This window comes from Megalops cyprinoides, chromosome 8, assembly GCF_013368585.1.
Source record: "Megalops cyprinoides isolate fMegCyp1 chromosome 8, fMegCyp1.pri, whole genome shotgun sequence".
Taxonomy (NCBI): domain Eukaryota; kingdom Metazoa; phylum Chordata; class Actinopteri; order Elopiformes; family Megalopidae; genus Megalops; species Megalops cyprinoides.
The window spans coordinates 36,289,968-36,316,119 of record NC_050590.1 but is presented as its reverse complement, the minus strand read 5'-3'; the positions used below and the strand labels follow the sequence as shown (position 1 = coordinate 36,316,119).

Genomic DNA, 26,152 nt, shown 5'->3' with positions numbered 1-26,152 from the left:
TACGATATATTTTATTGCTGCAGTTAGACATCAAGGATATACACCATTGATTCCCAACATCATCTGTAACTGAAAGCACTTGACGAAAAAGAAAGAAAACATTTGAGAATAATGTACTGATTGATGACATTCCATTTGGGGTAAGAAAGTCATCCTAAGTCATCCTTAGCATTATAAATGTTACCCAGGCACTATGCTGATAATTTTGAAAGGCCTATGTTGAATTTGATCTGCTATCAAAGGTAATAAGGCCTTGTGTATGTTCATACTTGAAGGGGGGGGATAACTTAAGATTTAAGAAATGTCAAATTAGTATTTAAAAAGATTATATAAAGAAGCGATTCTAGTTTCCCCATCATGTGCACACCTTGTCTTTTCAGTGTGCACAATCATCAATAGAATCACATCTCCACAATCTCTCACAATTCTAGGAAATGTTTAGCTGCAGTGGCTGCCCCCCTACAAGGCCACACAATTGTCTTTCTTCTTCTTCACTGTCTCCACCTCTCCACTTGCAATGGCTTGCTGTACCACCTCCACCACCTGAAAGATAAAGAGTGAAGAAGTGTTGTTAGAGTATACAGAATTTTTAGCAATCTACTCTGTTAATTGCAGGGACTGACACTGAGAAGGTGGCAGAAGAAGAAAGTTAACTTGCGTAGACTTACCAGACAATGTGCGCACTAATTACATTAAGTCAGAGTCAGTATTAAAAATGTTTGAGGGTAAAAGCCAACCAGTTAAAGGAAAAATCATTTCAGACCACTTCAAAAAATGTACTTCATGATTGCATCTGAAGTGGTATATCTCAATAAGGTATCATTCATTCATTGATGAATCCATAGTTTGGGTTCCCACTATTTCCCATCTGATTCCCCTGTTTACCTTCTTTTTATCTGGGAACGCTCTTGCCTCCAACTTGGAGAAGATCAACTTTCCATTGACGGTGATCTCAAAGCTGGCTGTGGATACAAAGTAATGAGAATTAGAAGAAAGCATAGAATATAAAAACAGGTATCTGTTCTTTAGATTTTACATACAGAATGTCTCACTGTAACACAGTGGGTCTCTGAAGTGTTGCACAGCCTGGGGATAAATGGAATTAAATAATGTACCAACGTACAAGTTACCATGATAGTGGGGCTGGTGCCAGGCAGAAAGCAATGGCAGGAATGCATGGAATTTAGCTGCACTGTATGCACCTGTATCTACTGCAGCAGCATAATTGTTGGAGGAGGGGCTATGGGGTGGGTCCAAGGCTGGAAATAGACACACCCTCAAGATGGAGGAGGGGTCATTGTCCAGCCTCCAGGGGATCTTGGAGACATGTGTTCTACTGATCAGTTGTCTTATTTATCATGCCTGGTCTGCAACAGACAACAGGATACCTGAGTTGATGCTATAAAGAGGTTCATCTGTTTTTCTGTTTTTTTAGTTAATCTAGTTTTGGTTAATCTAATTTAATTATCTTGATTTTTGTAACCTAGACTGATATGCATGTTCCACAATAATGTCAACCAAAATGCTAAATGGATTGTATTTTACTCCAAGACAAATCTTGAACATTTTTAACACATCATAAATCAAATCATAACACATAAATGAGACAAAAAATCAGATAAATTATCTTTGTATTTTCATTAAAATTATCCATAATAGTTTGAACAAATATATTGTGTGTGTGTGGATGAGTGGGTTGAGTTTCAGGTGAAGTGTTAAAATTACAGTAAATCAAGGTAGTCCTTCTATATTAACATATTCTTTAGACCACAAAGTCATGGATGTTTAGGGTTAATACTCCTGTCAGTGCCCTTGACCAAGGCACTGGCAAAAAGAACTGGAGCTGGTCCCCGAGTGCTGCACTGCAGCTGCCCACTGCTCCTAGCTCCCGGTGTGTGTGTCCCTGGTGGTCTCCTGGTGTGTGTGTACTCGCTGCTCACTGTGTGTATAGGATGGGTCACATGCAGAGGATGAATTTCCCCATGGGGGATCAATAAGGTATACCAGTATTATTAATTGAAAAATTGAAAATTCTTCACAAACAAAAAAAGCAAAGAGAGAAAAACAGGATGAAGAACTACTACTTCAACGGTTGAAAGCTTACTTCTGCGTCCGACGGTTCCGGAGACCAGTGCATCAGGAACATGCCTCTTTATCTCCGAGGCAAGGTCCCGATACATGGAAGCGTATCCTCATCCGCCACTGGCAACACGTACACAAGGAAAGTGCACGTACAGCGCATTACTTTTCAACACCAAACTATTCATGCTCTGAGCACATTTGCAACATATGTCAACATGTTTCAACATTATAAACTTTAAGTTTTATTAGTAGCCTATGATGGTTGCCTTGTAGCTACGAATTCGTACGAAGTCATAAACAATTACTGTACACAGTCGTATTCTGATCGACTTTTCTAGAAAGAAAATTGAAAATGCTTACCAGTATTCTACGTGTACCGTTACAGGCATATCTTGTCTATTTCTTTGGTGCTCAGTTTCAACGATCCAGTGCCCGCGAGTTCACTTAATTAAGCTGCCAAGTGACTGAGTTCACTTTGGCTATTTAATATTTAAGCCACGCCCAACACAGTAACATCTGACGGCAGATAGCGACAGGTATGCCCTTGACACAAATCAAAACCAGATCCACAGCTGGCATTAAAATAGTTTATAATCGTATTAAGTGTGTCTATGTTTAGAAAACAAAGTGGATTTCACTGGGCAACGATGCAGCACTGGACACTTTCCGGAAGCGTAAGGTTTCATTTAAACGATATAGGCTTTAGAAAAGGTCCAAAATATTCATAAAGAATTGCCATTATATTAATTCGGATGCATTTCTTAGTATGACTCTCATTTGCATGGTTTTCATGCTATGAAAATCTCTCGTGGACGCGGGAGTGGTCCTCTTTTGCGCGGTGTTATTGATGTGCTTGAACCTCTTTCATTCAATTCAGAGATCTAAGGATCTCTGGAAACCAAATCCCAAATATTTCTTATATTGACAGTTCTTCTGCTAAATAGCTGTCATTGCACGTATTCAAGTGCCCTTTGCTTCTTTTAAATAAAGATTCCAGAGACAGCGTGTTGTAGTCTTATAGTCTTTTCTTAAAATGATACATAACAAGTGAAATAATTATATATTTTTATTCGATTAAATGGTGTACAGTGGAAACGTAATACAGCACTATACCATTATTTTTTTCAATAACTTCTCTGAATAAAATAATATTCTAATCTTTTTTGTTTGTGCCTGGCAATTGTATCTATAAGATCCACTACATTACAATTTTCTCGTGAGACATTTGAATGATGAAAATGACAACAGAAGCTTGGAAACATTAAAAAATTCCAATAACAGAGTGCAGAGTATTCAACAATTAAGACTTAAAACCATGTGTTCTGCTATAGAAGTTGCACTGCAATCTGCCCCTATCTTACATGATTTTCAATATATCTCAAAACAAATGTTTCATACATAAGATGTTCCACAAATTCCATACATATTTCAACACATTTAAAAATCTATATAGAAAAAAATCCGGATTACATTCTCTGTTGATAAATTTTTGCAGTTCCAATCTGAACAAGTTTTCCCTTACAAACCTGCCATGACAAAAAAGTGACTGTTACTATAATATACATGATTAACAATTACTCTATGAACCCATAAAAATACTACAGTAATATTCTATGCAATGAAATTGGACTGACAGATTGCCAATGAATATATAATATAACCTTTGGGAAAAAAGAGAGGTCTTAAAAGTTGTGTTTTCCCATATGTACACATTTATTTTTTATCAGTATGGTTCTTTGCAATTGGGCCAGCTCACATCTCTTTGGTCAACAATCAAACTAAATGCCATTAGTAGTCACAGTCCCCATAGCTTTCTGCCTCTTGTAGATTGATCCCAGGGGCTTGTTTTGCAAGGAAACCAAGCAAACAAACTTCCTTCATTTGAACTGCTGTATGATGTCACAAGAGTACTTACTCTTACTTCTACCTCTGTGGCTTTGGCCCCACCCCTCACAGCGTCAGATTCAAAGAGGGCCTTTGTTCACTCAAGCCACTATCTGGCTGGACCAAACCTTCAGATGGGGTGTCATCAGAGTACAGGGTGACTTTGTCTGGTGTGTATTCATTTCGCTTTAGGTCTGAAATGTCAAAATCAGTTGAAACAAAGACAGCGACAATTGTTTTTACCAAAATGTGGTCTTAGACAAAGATATAAGACAAAATCCTGGTGGAGAAAAAGAAAAAGATTAGAAAGTATATACTGATCAGTCAATCAATCAACCGACAATCAATCGATACATCTGGCTGGAGGACAATATAATAAATATACCTTGTAAAAGCACCCACCTGGAAGTTTGAGTTTTCTGCAGCAGGAATTGCAGTGGTGTTTAGCACGAAAGTTCCTAATAGCGTCATCCCCCAGGTTTGCTGGACCGAATATCATGTCATATGATCTGTAAATATAAAGCAACCGCAAGATACAATATGAAGTCAGTTTTGACCAATGGAAATTTACATTTGGCTTTGTTTGTTTCATTGGGAAGGGCTTACTGCCACATGAGGCTAAGGTCATTTGGATTTTGCCCATACACAGTGTTACAGATACATGGACTTCAGGGAACATACACAAATGCACTATTCAAGGGACAGGCAGCCTACATCAGGGAGTTAGTATTGTTAGAAAACAGTGATGTTAGGTAAGGAGAAAGCAGATGGAAAGAATCTTACAGCAAAGGGACTCACTCATTTTCACCCCTTTTTATCACAGATGGATCTGTCAAAATCTCCCCAACGCCTGCAGAAGGAATATCATGTGGATGTTAGCAGTGTACTTCCTAGACCATGCAAATTAGTCACATGATCTAACCAACATTGGGACTGAATGGTAGACGTGTTTGCATTGTTCCCAAAATTTTCCTTCTTTTGCCACATGGAAATAAGGGGGGCAGAGATAGTCAAATGGCACCTTGCAGGTCAAGCACTACAAGCTCGCCTCTTGTGTACTCATAGGACCAGTGGCTGAAGGCAAGCATCGTCTCCTCCATCAGGGTTGTGGGGACGATCTCATCACCGTTGTTATTGTTGAACTTCCTGAACTCCCCAGTGATGCACTCCTCGATGGCGAACCACTGGTTGGCGGAGTGGCAATACAGCAGAAACACTTCTAGGAACCTTGCCGAACAGAACGGTAAAAATCAGAACAGAAGAGCAGATTTAGACAGTGCTTACCACGCATGGGGTGTTTGGTGAAATTGGACAGAAGTTGTTTCCCTCTTGTAGACAGAAAAAATAAAATGAAACACAGTTGCATGCAGATAAGCTACCTGGGAGAGTAGAGAATTGTCTTTGGCTTAATTTGGTTGAAAGCGAAAGTCAGTTTCTGAGCTGCCCTCTGCTGCTGAATTTCCTGTGGGAGAAGTAGCCAACAGATAGTGACAGTGAAATGCAGTTACATCACAGCTACTTTTTCCAAAGTTTACCAGACAGTTGTATAGTGTCATGTGGCTTTAACTGTAAATTATTGCATACCACCCATATGCACTTTCATACTTTCTCAAACGCATAATCTCTCTCTCTCACACTCACACACGCACATGCACACACCTACCCTGAGACACAAGTGTAAGACGGTGTCTTCTCTGTAGATGCTCTGCCAGGTGTTGACCACCTCTGGCAGGAAAGACTTGATGATGTACTGGTGTCCTGGCTTGAGGATGTCATGCTCAGACCAGGTGCAGAGCACCTTAAGTGCCCGGCGCAGGCCCCCTCCCATCTCTTCTTTGCCAAGGAACTCGATCTTGGCACACAGCCCTTGCTGGGCCCAGGATGACATGCTGTTATTGAGGGTGTTTGGAGAGCTCTCCTCCAGGCGATACACTGTTACAGGCTCTCCTACAGGGGGAGTCAGAGAGCATAGATTACTACAGCTCTGCAAACATCTTACAAGGCACCATGTAAGTTAGTAAGAAATCAACTAGTGTTGTCCGATTCAGTGACAGTGGATGAAAATCTACTCCTTGAAATACATAAGTATTTTCTCATTCATAATACTTGCATCCCACATTAAACACTGAAGGGCTAGTTTTATGTCTCATTTTGCAGTTTATTGAAAGACCTGCTCTGTTATTACCCCTCAGCTTATTTCCATCAGCCGTCACTTTCAGCATTAGCACACTAAGACAGTTATCACACTAAGATAAGTTATCTGGCTAGCAAGCATTTTTAAAAGGTCACTCTCCAGCTAGTTATCTCAGCTAATGGTATTACATTTAGTCATTCTGCAGAAGTTCTTATCCAGACTTGAAAGTACATACAAAAAGGTTAGGCTAAGAGCAGAGATGATACTAAATCATAAGTGTCACAGTCCTAAAGTAGCAGTGGTTCTCAACCGGTGTGCCGCAGAATTTTGAGGAACCCCATGTGTTTTTATATAGGTGTGTGTGTGTGTGTGTGTGCACGCACTTATACTCTGTGAAAAGACTGATGATTTATATTGTGCTATTAAGCCTCTTGCATGTAACTTATGTAGCGCATGTTACGTTACATGGTTTTTTATGTTTTCATTAGCATTATTAAGCTTCTCATAGTTTTCAGTTAGTATTTGCTATATTTTTTTACATTAAATCGCTGTTTCCTCAAAGCTAAAATTAGCTTGAATTTTTCCAATCTAGTGTTTTAATCGCAGCGGTTTTAGCATACACGTTAAACGGCAAATCACACCGGTGTGACCGTACATGCAAAAGGGCTAATGGAGTTATGTTTTGTTCTATTTTATTAAGTTTATTTTAGTATGTTGCTGTTCATAATGCCGCACTATGTCGGACAAGTTCTTGCTCTGATGCACTTCAATGCATTATTAATAAATTATACGATTGCCTCTCTGATTTAACTATCTGTTTGATAATTATTTGACAATCTGCTGTAATGCAATATGGGTGAAATCTCGCTAATGACACAATAGCCTATCATAATATGTGTGACATTCTTCATAATCGATAACCAACTTTAAGTTGGTGTGCCTTGACTTTCTGGTTTGACCTTTGATGTGACTTAGCCCCAAAAAGTTTGAAAACCTCTGCTATAGTAGAAGTCATTAGTAGATGCATGAAGAAGTCTGAGGGTTTAGTAAATGTTTTTGAGGATATAGCACACGGATATTCAATGAAAATTCAAAGAGGTCCAGTTAGAGAAAATTTCCTCAAGCAAAGGTCTGGAATATCATAATGTCTAACTTGCGTTATGATTCAGTGCCATATATATTGAAGTAGCCTAGTAGTTGTATCAACGTCTGTATGTAGTCAACAACTGACTGTCAAATCAAATAAAGAAAGTACAATTCAATAATAGTTCCACAATATTTAATGGCAGTTTTCACATTGAACTGGAGGGATTATAAATAATAAGTACTCCAATAAATAAATGTTCTCATTTCAAATAAAATAAAAATATTTAAAAACAAAATACATAACACAAAGCTTTTGAAAAATGTGCATCTTAAAATAAAGTGCTTCATTTTAGAAAAATGAAATAAAAAGTGAAGTTTGAGTTTCCCTTTTTCTTCTTTTTTGTTAACTCCATTTCACATCTTAACAGTTTCGACCAATTTTATAATAAACAATCTCAACAGATCTTAATTGAACAGGTTTAACACCTCCCTTTCTCTTTCTTTCCCTCTTATATCTCACTCTTCCACTTTCTCTTGTTCAGTGAGAGAAGTAAGCTTTACCTTGTCCTGCCAGGATTTTAAGTCTGGGCTGGAATGGTGTCAGGGCCATTCTCATAAACATGTGTAGGTGCTCGTTGGTGAGCCTGGAACGATATTTGGTTTTAATAATGTTCATAGTGGAGAAAGCTGCCTCACAGCTGTATGTGGAGCTGAACATAGTCAAGATGTACAGGGCTACTTTCCTCAGACCTGGAAAAGCTGTCTCCGAGACCATTTGGAGCCAGAAAGTGGCAGGGTCAGTTCCTCTAAAATGCTCTTTCAGGGCCACATCTGCTTGGAGATCGACCAGTTGCATCTGGAGAGGCCCAGCATTTGCCCACTTGAAGTGCTGTGTGACTTCCTTTGAGAACCCCCTGACATCTGTGATGAGGAATGGGTTCTAAATGAACAGGGTGAGCTGCAGTCCAAGGCTGAAGCTGTCAAAACGTTTGCTGAACGTTTACAATCAGCTTGTCAACAAAGTCAACAAAGGAAGATACATCTCTCTCACCCTGAACCTGTTCTGGAAGGAGTGGACAGCTGTCATTAGGTCACAAACTGAATTGCCCTTGCCCTATAGCTTTAAATTCAGTTCATTCACGTGTGAAGTGATATCAACCAAAAAGCCACAATATTTACCCTCTTCTCATCTTCTAAAAAGAGAGAAAATGCTGTTGCCTTCTGGCTCTTCAGCTGTGCCAAGAAAGCTGCAATTTCCCTTCGGATGGACCAAAAGCGCTCCAGCACCCTGCCTTTGCTGAGCCATCTTATATTGTTGTGCAGCAGAATGTCATTAGCATTTGCATCAACGTCTCTGAGGAATTCCCTGAGCATGCGATGCTGATGGGAAGAGGATGCCCTGACAAAGTTAATCATTCTCATCATTGTGTTCATCACCTCAGTATACTCCTCTGGTAGGGTGGAGCACAGGACTTATTGATGAATTATGCAATGGTAAGAGGTGAGCTCAATATTGTCCTCTTTCATTCTTGCCACAGCTCAATTCTCTCTCCCTACCATGGCAGGGGCTCCATCTGTGGTTATAGAAACCACTTGTTTCAGCTCTATTCCTCTCTTTGTTAACATCGCCTTTATGGCCAGGTAGATGTCCTCTCCTCTTGTACTGGTCTGAAGGGTTGTAACACCTAACAGGTCTTCACAGAACTCTTTCTTCTCCTTGTCAAAGAACCTTACATAAACTAACAGCTGAGCATTGTCAGACACATCAGTGGACTCATGGTGCCTTAAGATTTGCTTCATTGCTAGCACATCCTGAGTTAATATTTCAATTTTCTTTGTGGCTGATGATGCTGACATAGGTATTTGCTTGATTTTTTCACAAAACTCTTTTTGTTTTCCCTCAAGTAAGGATTCAGCTACCGCACTCATGCGCTCCTTGACAACCTCTCTGTCAGTAAATGGTTTTTTATGTTGACCAAAAATCCAAGCAACTTTAAGGGAACGCTCGTTAGCACGTTGCTGGGCAGTGAATGAATGTGGTGGATCGGTCATATTGGGCTCTTAGATCGTTTATTTTCTGTGCCCTCAGTTAGGATTTGAGTGGGTATGTTTGCTCGAAAGATTTGTGCTTTGTCTCATAGTGGCGCTTCACATTGCCGCTTTTAATAATCACCACAGTCTCGTAACATATGAGACATGCTGGTTTTGAACTGCCCGTGGGATGAATGAACATGTAAGAGTCTGTCCATTCTTGATTAAAAGCTCTGTTTTCGCTGTCTACTTTTCTCTTTTTAGAGCACGCCATGTGAAATTACTTTTCTCTGACTCACTTATTTCTCCGAAAACTGTCTCTCGTCTCGTCTCTCCACCGTGTGTATGTACCTCACTCAATGACTCGAGTGGCAGTGCTTATCGGAATGCACAGATTTGATTGGCTTAGTAGCATCACGTGAGATGATTTACAAGGCATGCAATTGGTCTGTGAGTTTTCTAGGCCACTAAACAAGTGCTGTAAAGGCTACAAAAGCTGTGCCGGTTAAAATAGAAACGCTCCATTAAAATTTAATAATTCTCAATAATTTATCGGTTATAGGTCTGGGTCTGGATAGGACGGCATCTGGGCCTGGCCCCGGACCGCGGTCCGCCTATTAGTGACCTCGGATATAGTATATAGTATGAAAGTGCAGATTTTGGGGTTAGCTGAACCAAAATGTTCCCAGTCTGTGGTGGAAGACAGTTATTGATTCAGCTGTTCTGACTGTTGTGGGGAGATCATTACACCACTGGCGGGCACGAGAGAACAGATGTGACTAAGACGATGGACCTGTTTGGAGAGGGATGACAAGGTGACTACAGGTTGCTAAGAGGAGTAGACTGGCAAGAGTATAAGGTTTGATGAGGTATGGTATAGGATAGAATACTACAGTATAGTAAAGTACAGTACAGTATAGAAAATCAGTATAGCATAATATGGTATAGATGGGAATGCAGCTATGAGGATGGTCTAAATCAACAAACTGCATGCATTGTCACCAGCAGGATTACCCAAAATGATATCACAGAGGAAAGGGTGAGTGAATCTGATCAGCTGGGAGAGAGTAGGTCAATGCATGTGTATGTGTGGTGGGGAATCACATCTTACCTTTTGGTGGTACAGGGGTGAAGGGGATGCTCTGGGATAACCTCATGAGATTATTACGCTCCACAGCTGGAACACAGAGGTCAAAGGTTACTTCACAGGCACCAGGGTCCAGTTTAAACTCATAAACATAACTAAACACTGGTCTCACCTCTCACCTGAATATTGATAGCTTGTGTCCATGGACTTGAAAGGAGAACCAGTGGCTGTAGAACAAAGAAAAATCAATTCCTGACTGATGTGATTTTCAGTAGCTCTTCAGTAGCTCCCAATAAAACCAGCTACTGAACATCCTGAGAAATAGGCCACAGAACTGAAGACCATAACCTCATCCTGCCACAAGGGAGCGCACTTTACCACAACACAATCCATTCAGCCATAGAACTGACCAGCTTTACATACCTCCAAACTGCAACGCATTTACTACAGCCACAACTGAGGGACTGTGCTGCCACACCACAACCAGTGCAGTACACGGGACATAGGAGTGGAGTCTGTGGGCCAGTGAGATGTTGGGCCAGTTCCTACATTAGCTGGGCAGAAATCGCCAAACAGAAACCACACCAACCCATTCCTTGCATGGTGACAGTAGGGGCAGTGTGAACTATAACCAAATACAATTGAAAATTAAGAAAACCTGAGAAACTGGTTAGTGTCAGTTGGTGTAGAAAGGAGTGTTACACACAGAAAGCTACGTTCGTTTTACAACCATCACCATACAGACATGCAGAATGGAACCTGGTGAACTCACAGTCTTTCCTGACCCCCAGGTGTGTGTGTCTGAACAGGTACAGGGATGTTGAAGCTGCAACGAGGAAAACATTGAAGTGTAAATATTTCAACTGTTAATAAAACTTGAAACAATGCTCAAAGACAGCCAACAGCATCAATTTCAAAGGGGAAATATGTCAACAGCAGAACTGATACAATAGGACAACATCATCACAGACACATGTGAAAGTATACTGTTACCACTAAGTGTGAGCACACCTGGGGTCTAAAAAACAGATTCCCAATAAGCATTCTAAATTAAACAGGACTTTTAGAAAGACAGTGCTTAAGAAGAGTATTTCAGAGTGTGTGTGAGATGGGCCTTTTATGGGAATTCTCACAGGTGTAGCATTGTTAAACGTGGGCCTCCCTAAACATCTTGCAAGGAGAGGGGAAGTGACCAGGAAGCCTGTAAAAAAAAACAGCTTCCCTCCAGTTCATCTGACCATCAACATCATGTGACCATAAGCCATGAGTACTCCAAGAACATGAGTCCCAGAGCAGTGCAAAACATCATTCCAACAGTGACATTATATCATACCATTCAAGGCCTCTTCCCTTGGGGATCTGAGAAGAAAATGATACATAGTCAACACCTATGACACTCTTTAGTAAACATACAAATTGCTGCAGATTCATCCAAAAAACAGAAAAGAAAAACAGGGTGTTTAAAAAGCTATAAACAGAAATAATCTGATTGCAGATTACAAAGTACAAAATCACCTGAACTCCCCTCTGTGATGATGCACCCCCACGGCTTTAGTTTAGTTCAAAAATAAGAAAATGGAACATCAATCTGCTTCAAAAGTATTGTGAGGCCTCTGTGTTTTTATCGGCTTATTTGCTCTGAATGGCTGATTGTTCCTCTCTCACCATAGAAACCTAAATCCATATTAGTAGGGGGCTGTGGCAACATCAGGGAAAATCCTTTCAATTTAATAAAAGTATGAGCATAAGTAAGAGTATGAGCCACACAGATTACAGGTGAGGGGGGCTACTGTACACTGTATGAACAGCCAAATACAACAAAATTTTAAAAAGTCAAGGCTTCTGTTTGTTGTTTTAAACAATTCAGAATAAATGGCTGAATGTTGATGTTCTGGTAAAATAAATGATGTAAATATTAATGTGGTTACTGATTAATAACTAACCAATGTCCTTTCTCATTATGCAGCCAGGAACTTAATTAACACTCATGTATGGCATGAGTTACGCTCTAAAGATGCTAACAAAGCGACAGAAAAACACCAGCATGGCTCTCATTGTTTAACAGTGTTTTTTCTGAACTATGAAATCCTGAAATGAGGTTTGTGACCACCCAATCTGGAGCACTGCCTTTCTCTCAGCCTTGTTTTTTGAGTCTTAGAGGAAGCCACCGAACATCAGAAAAGGCTCATTCAGGCTTCTTCTCTGGAGTAAAGCTAGTAAACTTTACAAATGTGCTAATACTCACAGGTTGCTGGATTGTGCCGACTTGTGCTGCATCCTCTCCTGTAAATTGGTGAGAAATGACAAGACAAAAGTTAAACTTAGTCAAAAATAAAACAGTTGGTTTGAAATTATGGGAAGGGAATGGCAGTGCAGTTCCTGTTCAAAGTACCAAGGCCTAAACTCACCAGCAGCAGCCCTGCTTTCAGGTCCTGGTGATACAGGAGATCTTCCGCTGACACTTGACTCCGCCCTCTCCCACTGACAGCTTTTGAAACACAGGTAACCCAAGAGCGCGGGAGCACACACACGTACACGTGCACACATACAAAAGCAACACAGTCATATGCTCAAACACCTCATCAATATCAATAATGCTGTCTGTTAAATCTGCATTTTCAACATAGACAATTAATTATTTAGGACAGAAAGCAAAGTCCTTGTCACATGGAAAACTACTATAAACCATGAGGGATGATGAAATATTGTTTCCTTCAGCACAACTCATAATTTTTTTCCAGTTTCTCCATGTCTGTCATTATTGCTTAAAAATACCTCTAGCAATAATAGCAAGAAATATTATACCACTCACAGAATACATTAAAAAACATCTGAAAGTGAGCCTAATAATAGCTATCTCATGGTGGTGTGACCACATAAATGCCTTTGATTTTCAAATATTTGCAAATGTAACTGGTTACGGTCATCACTGTACTTCTCAGCATGATCCAAGCTTTAAGACTGAACTGTGACAAGTGAGCCATACCCGAGCTGGGACAGAGAGAGGCGTAGTTTCTGTCAAACTCTGTGAAGCCAGCGTATGAGCTGACCGTCCTCATAAGACCTCCAGAAAAGCCCTTGGGTGCAAAAGAGTCAGAACAAAAACCATTAAAATGTGAATGAAAGCAAAGCAATCATGGCACTCATTCATACGTTCTGGGATTCTGGGATGCTCTGTAGAACTTTCCTACAGGTAAAGGTCCTACAGTGAGAACAACATTATTACGTTAATACTAACAGATCTGATCCATATCAATTGCATTACAAGAGCTTACTGAAGCACAGCACTGGTTGTGCTCTACTCCTGCTTTTTGATACCTTAGTCACCCTAGTTATGTTCTATTCCTGCTCCCTTTCAAAATAAAAATATTCCTGATAAAGCTCCTGCTCTCTGATCTTTTTTGAAATAAAAGTCCTTACATACTGACCATCTCTTTGCCCTTCTTTAATGGGCTGAGACGACCCATTCCTGCAGGGGGGTTTCCTCGGAATGATCTCTGAAGCACAGCATTATCTTTGTGGCCTTAAACAGAGAGACCTCTGTCAGCACAACGAAAACATCTATTATTCTGAAAATGTCTGAGAATTTAGAATAAATTCAGCATGAAAAGCAGCTAAGTTCTGACATTGGGAAACAGGTGAAATGGTGAATACTCTCAAAACAGTATACCATCCTGATGTTCAGGTCATTAAAATACAATTTTTCTGGGTTTTTCCAGAATGTCTTGAGAGTTGGAATTACACCCTATTTGACATATACAGTCCCCTCCACAATTATTGGCACCCCTGGTAAAGATGAGTAAAAAGGGTTATAAGAAATTTACCTTTTGGTGAATTAGCTTAGTCTCACACTGAAAAAATGAGAAAAATCCAACCTTTAATCCAACCTTAAAAAACAATGCCTAATCAAGAAATAATTATTTTTAACAAAACCACATGTGCCACAATTATTGGCACCCCTAGAAATTCTTATAAACAAAATGTAACTGAAGCATTTTTTCCATTTATATTTTACTTTTGTTGATCAGAGTGTTTTGGAACTTTCAAGCAGTAATCCATGACTTCCTGTTCCACTGGGGTGTAAATATGAGCTGACACAGAGGCCAAATTCCCATAGTCATTCTTCAACATGGTAAAGATAAGAGTACACATAAATCAAATAAGGGAAAAGTGTGTTGACCTTCATAATTCAGGGCTATAAAAAAAAATAGCTACTCGCCTGAAAATGCCCATGTCTATCATTAGGGCAATAATTAAAAAGTTCCAATCAACTGGAACTGCGACAAACTTGCCTGGACGAGGACCCAAGTTTATTTTGCCACCACGCACAGTGAGGAGGATTGTAAGAGAGGCAAAAAAATCCCAAAGGATCACTGTTGGAGAGTTACAGAAAAAAGTAGCATCTTGGGGTCACCATGTCTCCAAAACTACCATCAGACGCCACCTCCATGTCAACAGATTATTTGGAAGGCATGGCAGAAAAAAGCCTCTCCTGTCATTTCACCACACACATAAGTGCCTGGAGTTTGTTAAACGCTACTGGGACTTTGACTGGAACCGTGTTCTATGGTCAGATTAAACGAAAATTGAGCTTTTTAGCAACAAACACTCAGGGTGGGTTTGGCGTAAAGAGAAGGATGCCTATACCGAAAAGAACCTCATCCTCACTGTTATGTATGGTGGAGGGTCTGTGATTTTGTGGGGCTGTTTTTCCTGCAAAGGCCCTGGGAACCTCATTAGGGTACATGGCATCAAGGACTCCATGAAATACCAGGACATTTTAAATCAAAATCTGGCTGCCTCTGCCAAGAAACTAAAAATGTCGTCGTTGGATTTTCCAGCAGGACAATGACCCAAAACATATATCCAGATCAACACAAAAATGGTTTAATGAACACAAAATCAAGTTTCTGCCATGGCCATCTCAGTCCCCTGACCTAAATCCTATAGAAAACCTGTGGGGTGAGCTAAAGAGGAGAGTGCACAAGAGAGGACCTAGGACCCTGGACGATCTGGAGAGATTCTGTAAAGAGGAATGGTCTCAAATTCCCTGCTCTGTATTCTCCAGCCTTATAAGATGTTATAGGAGAAGACTCAGTGCTGTTTTATTGGCAAAGGGAGGTTGTACAAAGTGTTAAATGCAGGGGTGCCAATAATTGTGGCACATGTGGTTTTGGTAAAAACAATTATTTCTTGATGAGGTATTGTTTTTTCACTGAATAAATTTACTTCAATTAAAGGTTGGATTTTTCTCATTTTTTCAGTGTGAGACTAAGCTAATTCACCAAAAGGTGAATTTCTTATAACCCTTTTTACTCATCTTTACCAGGGGTGCCAATAATTACGGAGGGGACCATATATATGTACATACAACAGAACCCCCCGCATTTGTCACCACACACCTCATATAAACAGAAAGCCTCTGTTAGCAATAAGGGGTGCTGTGAATACTACAGTGTGACGTAGTATGTGAAGTATTAGGTGCCATGTGCACATTGGTAATGACACAGGTGTTTTGCCTTCAGTGAAAACACTGAAGAATGAAAGCACTGCATGCCCTCTCTCTTACCCACAAATGCCCCGAATTCAACACTGGAGCCTTCAGCCAGGACATCCTGCTGCTCCAAAGATGAGGGCTCACCATGCTGAGAAGGGGTGCCAACAAAAAACTTTGCAGCCCATGGCAGGCTGCTCGGCACGTCAGTGCTCTGGGGATCCTCTGGGCAGGACACAGATACCTCAGCCATGGGCTGGCCTCCAAGGCGGAGCTCTGGCGGAGACAGGGCGGCATCTGAGGAGGCCGCCACCAGGCTGCCAGCACCCTTTCTGTCTGTGTTCAAGGCACACCTATCCCCACCCCTTCTGCTGAAAAAAGATTCTGCCAAGTCCCCTCCTGCTTGCATGCTGCACTTGAGCGGGACAGGGAGTTGGGTGTGGGAGGTGATGTCCAGTGGGCGGGGTGCCAGGTTTTTGGACACACTGAGCTCTCGTGTGATCCGGTTGTGCACCTTGCTGGCCTCGGATGTTCGCTGGGCAGAGAGAGCCTTCAGCGTGTCCACTGTCAAAACTGACAGGTCCTGGAGGTGCCCAATCTGGGAGTCTAGGGTGACGAGGGAGCGCTTTATATAGTTGACCCGCTTCCCCACCTCCTTAAGTTGCAGGTACATGGTCTCCACTCTGGGAAAACATTAGAATTACGTTCCTCTGTTAAATGCTTCTGGAGCTCTGACACACTCAATATTCACCTGGACTGTGCGGGTTAGTCACAGGAGTGTGAAGATTCATGAAGCCCAAAATGAGTAAAGCTGTCCATGCTATCAGTGAGTTGCTGGTTTAAACCAATTATTGACTGTTTCAACCAATCAGATTGACTGTGCTATTGCTTAGGAGAGCTAAGTATTCTGATTGGCTCGAATGAGTTTGGGATTGACAAGACATGGTTAACTCATGGCCAACTCATTCAGGTATTGATGAACTAGTGTTAGTAGTGATGGAACCAAAAATTTCCCCATAACATCCCCCTAATTTTCCCCAAATGAGATTCAAAGTCTTTTTCTGTCTAATGAAGAAAAGCAACATGGCTTCATTGGCTGGTTCTCTTTCTGCACATAAGAAAAAGATATTTTTTTTGTTATAACATATATATTTGATTATTTTCCCCCTTTAAGCAATCCAGTCTTGGAACCAGAAGTCGTACATTAGGCTCATCCCACTGTGAAAAGCTCTGCATTTGTGCAATACTGCTGAAGCGAGAGGAATGAAATCCTCCAGTAAGTCTGCATGCAGGCAATCGCTATTTTGTTGAAATACAAGTCCCACAATACATCACAGTGAAGTGGGCTCCACTTAGAAGATAGGTGTTACATCTGTGCAACTCACACATGGCTGGTAAATCTCAGGGTGCCTGAGAGTGGTGAGACGAGGAAACCCTGGCTGATCTTCCCACCCTTAAACCCAACTGAATGAAACTAATTTGTTCTGCCATTGTTGGCAGCCGGTCATTGTTGGCTGATGACACAGCTCAGCCTCAAACAGGACAGCTGTCAAGACAAGTGCCCTGTTGAACGAGCCACTCAGGACCCGACTATTTTTCTGGAGTTACTGAGGGTAAAACAGTAGTCCCACTCGAGTTTCCACTCCTAAAGCAGAAGGAGGGGGCAGGGCACAGATGTGGTGCGGGACCAACCTGTTGGAGGTAACTCTGATCCTTTCCTCACTCCCTGAGTGAAACTGATCGTTTTTTTCTTGGAAGTACGTTTCAACACACTGCTCCTCAAAGTCATGCAGCCTCTTCCTGTCCTCCTCTGTCAGAAACAACTCTGCAGGGGCACAAAACACAAAATCAGTGGCAGGAAAGAAGTTACTCACTAAATCATGATCACCATGTCTCGCTCACTGAAATTACTAAGAGAATGATGGGGCCAAACATTCCCACAGAGGAAAGCAACTGAACTTCCCTCCTAGAGGGCCATAATCCTGCCTTTTTTAGGTTTTTCAGCTCTCACTAATTTGCTCATAACTGGAAAGGACCAAAACAAGGATTGCCCTCCAGGAACTGTAGCCCACCAGGAGTTTGGGTAGCTCTTTACTAGAGGGGACTTTTGTTCTTACTTGGGCCATACGTTCTGCTGCCCTTCTTCCTCTTCCTGCAGATGCAGGTGAAGATGGAGACCAGGTGACTGAGGAGGACGAGGGGAGGTGGAAGGACTGATTTCTCATCGTATGCCATGATGAAATGATAGCGCTGATATTTCCACACCAGGTTGGAGATGGATTTCACAGACAGATACACATTGCTGTGGAAAAAACAAGTAATCCATGTTATACTTTATACAGTATACATATATATATATATATATATATATATATATATATATATATATATATATATATATATATATATATATATATGCTTCAATAGGGTGAAGACTTTGGAGAGGCTAAGTTATGCATTGGACTTCCGGTTGAGACGCCGACAAGATGGCAGCATAAAAAGAGCTCTCCCAATTAGATACATTTTGAAAGCCCCAAAAACTTCGAATTTCTTTTTATAGAGATTTAAAATTAAACAGTGAAGGGGCAGCGATGTCGACTAGGTTAAAAAGCAAGAAAAACATGCAGCAATTAGGGATACACAACGAAATCGAGCAAAGTCATAGCTGCTCCCCTGCTAACAATGGCGGCCATGATGACAACGCGATGCCCCAAGAAGACGCAGTCGATTTGGGCTTGATTTTTAGGGAGCTGAGAGATTCGACGGGACAATAAGATGCATCTTGAGGAAATTAAAGAGGAAAGAACAAAGATAAACACCAGACTAGATGAGGCTGAAGGGCAGATTGTGAAGGCTGAGGCGAGGATTCAAAATACAGAGGATATTCTGACAGAAATGCTAAAGCTACAAGCCCAGTTGGAAGCCGAATATATGGAATCCGAATATATGGAATTCCAGAAGGGGCAGAAAAGGACTCCCCGTCGATGATTACGTTTCTTGAAAATCTCGACATGCCTGATGCAGCAACTCTACAAATCGAGAGAACCCATCGCGCACTTGGCCCACAACCACCGGCGGATGCTCAGCCGAGATCCATCCTGGTAAAATTCCTCAGCTTCAAAACCAAAGAAACGACACTTCGTGCGGCGTGGTAAAACAAAGGATTCACCTGGCAGGGGAAGCGAGTTAACTTAGACAACGATTATGCCCCGCTCATTCTCCAAAAGCGGAAAGAATTTGCAGAGGTTCGGAAGATTCTGAAGGACAGAGGCATTCAATTTCAAACTATGTATCCGGCCCGGCTAAAAGTGGAATATGAGGAGGGGACCAAGATTTATGAGAATGTGGAAGAGGCGATGCAAGACGTGGATAAGAGAGGATTGCCCGTCGAGATCATCAGGGCAGAGACGCTGATGGAACAACTGCGGCAACTGACATGGCAGTCGGCAAACCAGGGGACGTGTATCCCGTTTAAGAAGCAATGCAAGTTACAAGGAGAAATTGCAAACTTATAGAAGAGATTCACCACCTGTAAGTGCAGAGACGAGTCAGAAATCTCACTGAGGCTGTTTGAAATGGGTAGGGTAGGCAAAGGCTGTCCTGCTAATTTATTTCTGAAATGAAACGGACGCTTTGGATGGGTGAGTTCAGATATTAATGTTAAAACTGTTTTCTGGTTAGAAAGAAAAGTGATTTTACTAGTTGATTTATTAAAAACAAATATGAATCGGTACAAGAACAGACGATGGAGCTTTCCTACGCTTTTATCTTCAAGGGCCCTCTCTGTCGTTCTCGAGAGGGGGGACCTCCCTTGGAGCCGTTTGTAGTTGGCTTGTGTAGGGTCATAGGAGAGACCTCTAACTTGGAAGTCGTTCAAGCACAATTTTTCATTTGTATGTCATTGTTGAATGTTCAATTCTCGTTTGTTCACAGTTGTTTTTTTACAGTTAAGAGGAAGCCTTTCACATACATGGTGGAATTCTTATATAATATAACTTAAATGCGAGGTATAAGACTAGTTTCTTTTAATATTAATGGGATACTCAATCCGATCAAGAGAGGGAAGATCCTATCAAAATTAAAGAAAGATAAAGTACAAATAGCGTATCTGCAAGAATCTCACCTTAATGATACAGAGCATGCCAAACTGTATAAAATGGGCTTCAAATATGTATATTCTTCTTCCTACAAAGTGGGGCATAGGAGGGGGGGGGGTGGCTATACTATTATCAAGTGCGGTGAATTATGAGCACATATCAGAGTTTAAAGATAAAGAAGGTAGATTTGTAATGATAACAGGGAAAATAGAGGGAACTCTAGTGAGTTTTCTGAATGTATATGCTCCCCCAGGTAGTGATTGGACATTTATAGGTAAATATTTGATTTAATGGTTACGAAAGCTCAGGGGATTCTAATTTGTGGGGGTGACTTTAATGTACATTTAAATTGGATGCCTCTAGCAGAAATCCAGAGTCAAAATTCATAAGCAGGAAGATAAACGTATTGATGAAGGAAATTTGAATCATAGATGTTTGGAGAGAACTGTACCCATCCAGTCGAGATTACACCCATTATTCCTCCCCCAATGCGATATACTCTAGGATAGACTATTTTTTAATTTACAATAGAGACCTACATAGAATAGGGCAGTGTGACATAGGACCAATTACTCTCTCAGTTCATAGTCCTATTTACATGTCTGTGTGTCTTAATAGAAAGCCAAGGTCTATATTGTGGAGGCTGAACTCAAATATTTTAAATAATCAAGAGATTAGGGAAGGTTTAAAAACTGAAATTATAAACATATCTAGAATTAAATGATAACGGGGAGGTGACCCCATCTGTGCTTTGGGACAAAATGAGGGGCAAAATTATTGCCATTACTTCTCTTATAAAGAAACTTATAAGGCAAAGGCTGCATGACCTGGAAATTAAATTAAAACATCTACAAAGAGAACACACTGACACTTTAGATAATAGTGTGAAGCAAAAAATGAAAGAAATAAGGAATGAGATAGATGACATAGGTACACAAGAAATTAAAAAAACTGCTATTTTCAAAACAACGACATTATGAAGCAGGTGGGAAGTCGTTGAAGCTCTTGTCATACAGACTAAGAAGGCAACAAGCAGATAATGCCATCTACAAGATAAGGAAAAAGATAAGATACAAGATAAGGATGATGTCATTGTAGCGCACCGAGTGCTGGTCATGGAGTAACCCACCTAACTTATCTCTAACTATCTATCCTCGGATTAATATTAACGGACGGACTATAATTATAATACAACAAAACTGGGTTCAAATTCAACTGCAACAATATCTGATTTAACGTTTGACAACAACGAATCTCTCTTTGGATCATATCTTAACTTTCCAAATACTGTAGAAACTAACGGAGACATGAGCTCCCCGACTAAAACAAACACTGCTAGAGCACTCTGTAGCACACCAGAGCCGGGTGAGTCAACCACTCTTAGCAAACCCGCAAGAGTAGAAAGACGTCCACCGGCTGTAAAAAAGAAGCGTCTTTCTAGTCAAGAACTATTAGAATCCCCGGGGCTAACTGATACCGAACATAGCATTGTGTTGCTAATAGACGAAAAACTTAAAACTCTTGGAAAAACTTAGCAAACTGGACATCATTGACACACTCCTAACCGAAGTTGCCGAGCTGAAAAACATGGTTATGATATCTAAAGTGGAAACCGAGGAGCTCAAAACTGTTGTCTCACATCTACAGTCCGAAATTACAAACATTAAAAAAGAAAACCACCGTCTGAAAGAATCTCTGCTGGACCTTCAAACGAGATCAATGAGAGGCAATCTAATATTTAATGGAATTCCAGAGACAAACAACGAAAATATGTTTATGAGCAGGCAGGTTAATGGGTGATGTGCATGTATAGTGATACATGACGTTTAACATTTGAACCTTTTTTTTTAATTTACTTATTTTTTTACTATTATTACTGTTATTATTATCATTATAAGTCCTTCATTATAATAAGTCCTATCATTATTAAGTCCTTTCTGTTGCAAGTGAAACCGGCCTGCCTTTGGCGTGTGTGTGTGTGTACGTGTATGGGTGTATGTGTGTGTGTGGGTGTGGGTGTGTATGTGTATGCGAGTTATCTCAGTAACACCTACAACTGGCAACCCCCTCTACCCCATCACCCCCACCTTATTCTCTTTTCTCCTTCCCTTCTTCCCGCCATGTATCTCTATCGCTCTACTTCACCCCAACTGCACCCCTCTCTGCCATCATTACTCTTTATTAGGATTTTTACTTCTATCTCCCAGTATCTACCCATTATCTCTCTCTCCCCATCTTCCCTCTTATCTGTCTCGATCAATGTTTATAAAAAAACAAATCCAAAGATATTATAAAAATGAATATCAATCACCACAATACCTATCCCATGGTACTGCCAGTGAAATTAATATCATGGAACATAAGAGGAATCAGCTCCCCAGCAAAAAGAACAAAAATATTAAATCACCTAAATAAACTAAGATCTGACATCTCCTTTATACAGGAAACTCACCTTACAGAGGCAGAGTCTCGGAAACTTACAGCTAGATGGATTGGCCAGACATACCACTCCACATACCATTCCAAAAAACAAGGCGTTTCCATTTTAATCAGTAAAAACATTTCATTTTCTCACAACTCAACTTTGATCGATCCAGAGGGACGTTATATCATTATCACTGGTACTATCGGAAAAGACACACTAACTCTAGCAAATTCAGTATCTATGGCCCCAATGCAGACTCTTCCTCTTTTTTGCACTCATTATTCTCAGAACTGTCTAATTTTCCTGACTCACATATCATCTTAGGCAGTGATTTTAACATAGTATTAGACCCAAACATAGATCGCTCATCATCAACCTCCACTAATAAACCCAACCACTCCTCATCCTTGCTTAAACAGTACATGACAGATTATGGACTGATGGATATCTCGAGACTGAATAACCCCAGTAATACTGAATACTCATATTATTCACTGTGACGGTCATGGAGAGACCGCACATGTCCACTGCCTTCCTTGGGCACGAGTTGCCTTTGTGTGAACTCCGCTACACTCGTAAACACACACACACGCTGACAGATGCCGATAAGAGCCATCAAGCTCAAGTAAATGCGATGCCGCTATTGACGGACTTAATGTTGTTGCCCACGAAATCGACGGTTTATAATGGTAAATGAAAATGCTAGACAACCTTGTGATTATGCTATAAAACATCTTTATTGTGCTTTAGTAGGCGTGCAAATTTGAGTGCATAAAAAAAGAACAACGTAGCATAGTCATACCGTGTTGAATGCTGCTCCTCAGTGTTGGCAAATGTCTCTCCGATGGCAAAGGGGTGCCGGGGGGGAAACAGCGTAGCGTTTATTTCGTTCCGGCCACGATTGGCCCAGTTTACCCTGCTTGTGGCCATGGGGGGTGACAGAGACAGCCCTGATCAAGCCGCCTCCGTTTTAATCCTCACGTGTCATTTGGATGAATTGTATTTTTGCTAAAATCTGCTGTTTAAATGTTGTAGGGTGTTATGACGCTGCATCAGGGTTTGTCATGTTGTTGTTTGTGTTGATTGATTGTTTTATGTTCCCCCCTTTATGTGAATGGTGCTGGTCACCTGGGATATGTCTGTCTGTCTAGTCTCATGGTGGGAGTCTAGTGTTGGATGTTGGACTGTGAATACTGCTGCTGTAGTATTGTTCTCTGCTTTTCAAAAGAGACCTAGCAGATTTTGTACTTTGTTTTGTAATTTGTTCGCATTCAGAGATTGCTATTTTTTGTTTGCTTTTTTTTTCTTTTCTTTTTCTACTTAAAACTATTTTTGTGTTATTTGAACCTTGAATATGGACTCCTATTGATTAGTTTTAACATTAAGCCAAAAATAAAAATTACTTTTTGTCCATCTTATTCACTCGCACTCTGAGCTTTTGGCCTGACCCAGGAGCCCTCAGTGGCGCCCTCTCGTCCATTCCTTTACATTCACCTTACCATAAAACATACTCCCGTATAGACTACTTTTTGGTTAACAACTTTATCACACACAGAATAAATGACTCAGCCATCCATAGCATTATCATCTCTGATCATGCCCCCATTAGTATTATCTTCTTAGCAGAACATCAGCCCCTCCCTCCTCCCAGATGGCGCTTCAAAAACTCATTACTAGAGGACAAAGAATTTCACGACTACTTCAAACACGAATGGGCATCCTTTATAGAAATCAATAACACTCCTGGAATAACAGCATGTACACTATGAGAAACTGCAAAGACAGTCATGAGAGGGAAAATTATATCATACTGTACATACAAAAAGAAAGAAGAAATTGCAAAAGAAAACAACCTGCAAAAAGAGGCGAAGAGATTGGACCTTCTGGCCTCTCACGCGCCTACCAATTCAGTAATGAAGGAAGTCCTGAAAACTAAATATGAGTTAAACAACATATTGAACAAGAAAACTGAAGGCACCCTCCTCAAACTCTGACAGCAACATTTTGAATTTGGAAATAAAACAGGTTAACTATTAGCAAACCAGTTAAAGCAACAGAGAAATCTATCATTACCTCAATTATAGACTCATCCGGAAATATAACTCAAAACCCCTCCATGACTCTGTGACTCAATGACTCTTTTAGATCTTTTTACTCAAATCTTTACACTTCAGACCAGAACTCCTCACCTAAACATGTTGAAAGATTTCTCAGAAATGTCTCCCTACCTAAACTAACTCAAACCCAAGCAGAAGATCTAGAGGTACTTCTCTCCTTAGAAGAAATCACCAGAGTGCTTCATCTCATGCCTAACAATAAATCACCTGGACCAGATGGCTACCCTGCAGAATTTTATAAACAGTTTTAGCCTCTCCTTTCACCTCTGTTCTTTAAAGTGACATCTGAAATCCACCAAAATACCACTATTCCCCATCATATGAACACTGCCTATATTACACTCATCCCAAAACCAAACAAGGACCCCATTCAATGCTTCAACTATCGCCCCATATCATTAATCAACACAGACACAAAAATTATTAGCAAGGCTTTATCAGTCAGACTGGAATCTGCAATTTCATCATTAATACACATAGATCGGTTTGGCTTCATCAAGGGGAGGCATTCCTCAGAAAACACACGAAGAGTATTCAACCTGATCAATTTCTATAAAAATAGCACCTCCTCAAACAATCCACTATTCATCATAGCAACCCTTGATGCCGAAAAGGTGTTCGACAGGGTAGATTGGTCCTTTCTCTTCACCTCCTTTAATCACTTTGGATTCCGGTCATATTTCACCTATTGGATTAAAACACTGTACAACTCACCCACTGCATCTGTTATAACCAATGGACTTATATCAAAACCATTTCAGTTACAAAGAGGTACTAGACAAGGATGCCCTCTATCCCCACTACTGTTTGCACTTTTCATTGAACCCCTGGCTGCTTCCATTAGGCAATGTGACTGTATCTCAGGCATCCAATCAAACTCACACCACCATAAAATCAGTCTGTATGCCGATGACATTCTGTTATACATTACAAACCCCTCATTCTCACTTCCAGTAGTCCATAATCTGATCAGTAATTATAGTAGGGCGTCTGGCTACTCCATCAACTGGACAAAATCAGAGATTCTGCCTATATCCAAATTCAATTGGGATGCTGAGGCTGGGATCCCCCTCTTCAAACGAACAGCAAAATCTATTACATACCTTGGAATCTACATTTCTCCAAATTTAAACGAATTATTCAAACTTAACTATACCCCTCTACTACAAGAAATAAAAGACAATCTGGAAAGATGGAATAAATTACCACTATCTCTAATTGGCCGAATTTCAACCGTTAAAATGAACATCCTCCCAAAAATAAACTACCTCTTTGCCATGACCCCTGTCACCCCTCCCCTTGGGCTGGTTCTCCTCTCTCAATAGTGCAGTGACTAGATTTTACTGGAAACACCAAAAACCACAAATTAAACTATCCACCCTCCAAAAGCTCAAATGATACGGAGGACTCGGGGCCCCAAATTTTTTACTATTTCCTCTCACACCAATTACAGTATATCCGCCACTGGACAAATAACACCAATCCACCTTGGGTAGATATCGAAAACACTTTAGCTCAAGAATTGAACATCAAAAATCTCCCATTTATAGATAAATCCATAAAAACTCACACTTGTTACAAAAACAACAACACTATCAGCACCACCCTAACTGCTTGGTGGAAGTCAAATGAAATTCTCCATTACAGCCTCTCAGTATCTATTCATACTCCATTATGGCATAATAATAATATGGCATAACCCCATGTTTTTAATC

General features: G+C 40.6%; 2 protein-coding genes across 2 annotated transcripts in view; both read right to left on the bottom strand.

Moving 5' to 3' along the window:
• Positions 1-2,521, bottom strand: LOC118782493 (migration and invasion enhancer 1-like). Its single transcript, XM_036535884.1, has 4 exons — positions 2,443-2,521; positions 2,105-2,202; positions 886-962; positions 1-543 (listed from the first exon to the last, which is right to left on the bottom strand). Exons 2-4 carry the CDS (start codon positions 2,178-2,180, stop codon positions 460-462), a joined length of 237 nt encoding a protein of 78 aa, XP_036391777.1. The 5' UTR covers positions 2,181-2,202; positions 2,443-2,521; the 3' UTR covers positions 1-459.
• A 736-nt stretch (positions 2,522-3,257) lies between these two features.
• Positions 3,258-26,152, bottom strand: part of LOC118781556 (transient receptor potential cation channel subfamily M member 7-like) — a 58,240-nt gene continuing 35,345 nt past the window's right edge. The window contains exons 24-41 of the mRNA XM_036534510.1: positions 17,916-18,100; positions 17,491-17,623; positions 15,874-16,481; positions 13,733-13,827; positions 13,291-13,381; positions 12,713-12,792; positions 12,550-12,587; positions 11,638-11,663; positions 11,077-11,130; positions 10,484-10,531; positions 10,329-10,394; positions 5,630-5,913; positions 5,346-5,428; positions 4,988-5,193; positions 4,765-4,816; positions 4,369-4,475; positions 3,998-4,160; positions 3,258-3,608 (exon numbers count right to left, since the gene is read on the bottom strand). Coding sequence (XP_036390403.1) covers positions 4,033-4,160; positions 4,369-4,475; positions 4,765-4,816; positions 4,988-5,193; positions 5,346-5,428; positions 5,630-5,913; positions 10,329-10,394; positions 10,484-10,531; positions 11,077-11,130; positions 11,638-11,663; positions 12,550-12,587; positions 12,713-12,792; positions 13,291-13,381; positions 13,733-13,827; positions 15,874-16,481; positions 17,491-17,623; positions 17,916-18,100 — 2,284 coding nt within the window. The 3' untranslated portion in view covers positions 3,258-3,608; positions 3,998-4,032. The remainder of the gene's footprint in view (positions 3,609-3,997; positions 4,161-4,368; positions 4,476-4,764; positions 4,817-4,987; positions 5,194-5,345; positions 5,429-5,629; positions 5,914-10,328; positions 10,395-10,483; positions 10,532-11,076; positions 11,131-11,637; positions 11,664-12,549; positions 12,588-12,712; positions 12,793-13,290; positions 13,382-13,732; positions 13,828-15,873; positions 16,482-17,490; positions 17,624-17,915; positions 18,101-26,152) is intronic.

Bases quoted from the DNA above. Each gene is read 5' to 3' on its own strand.
- LOC118782493 (XM_036535884.1), bottom strand. From the start codon at position 2,180: ATGTATCGGGACCTTGCCTCGGAGATAAAGAGGCATGTTCCTGATGCA. The intron at 963-2,104 runs GTAAGCTTTCAA...TTGTATCCACAG, and splicing joins CGGAACCGTCGGACGCAGAA to CCAGCTTTGAGATCACCGTC. The intron at 544-885 runs GTAAACAGGGGA...TTTATCTTTCAG, and splicing joins CGTTCCCAGATAAAAAGAAG to GTGGTGGAGGTGGTACAGCA.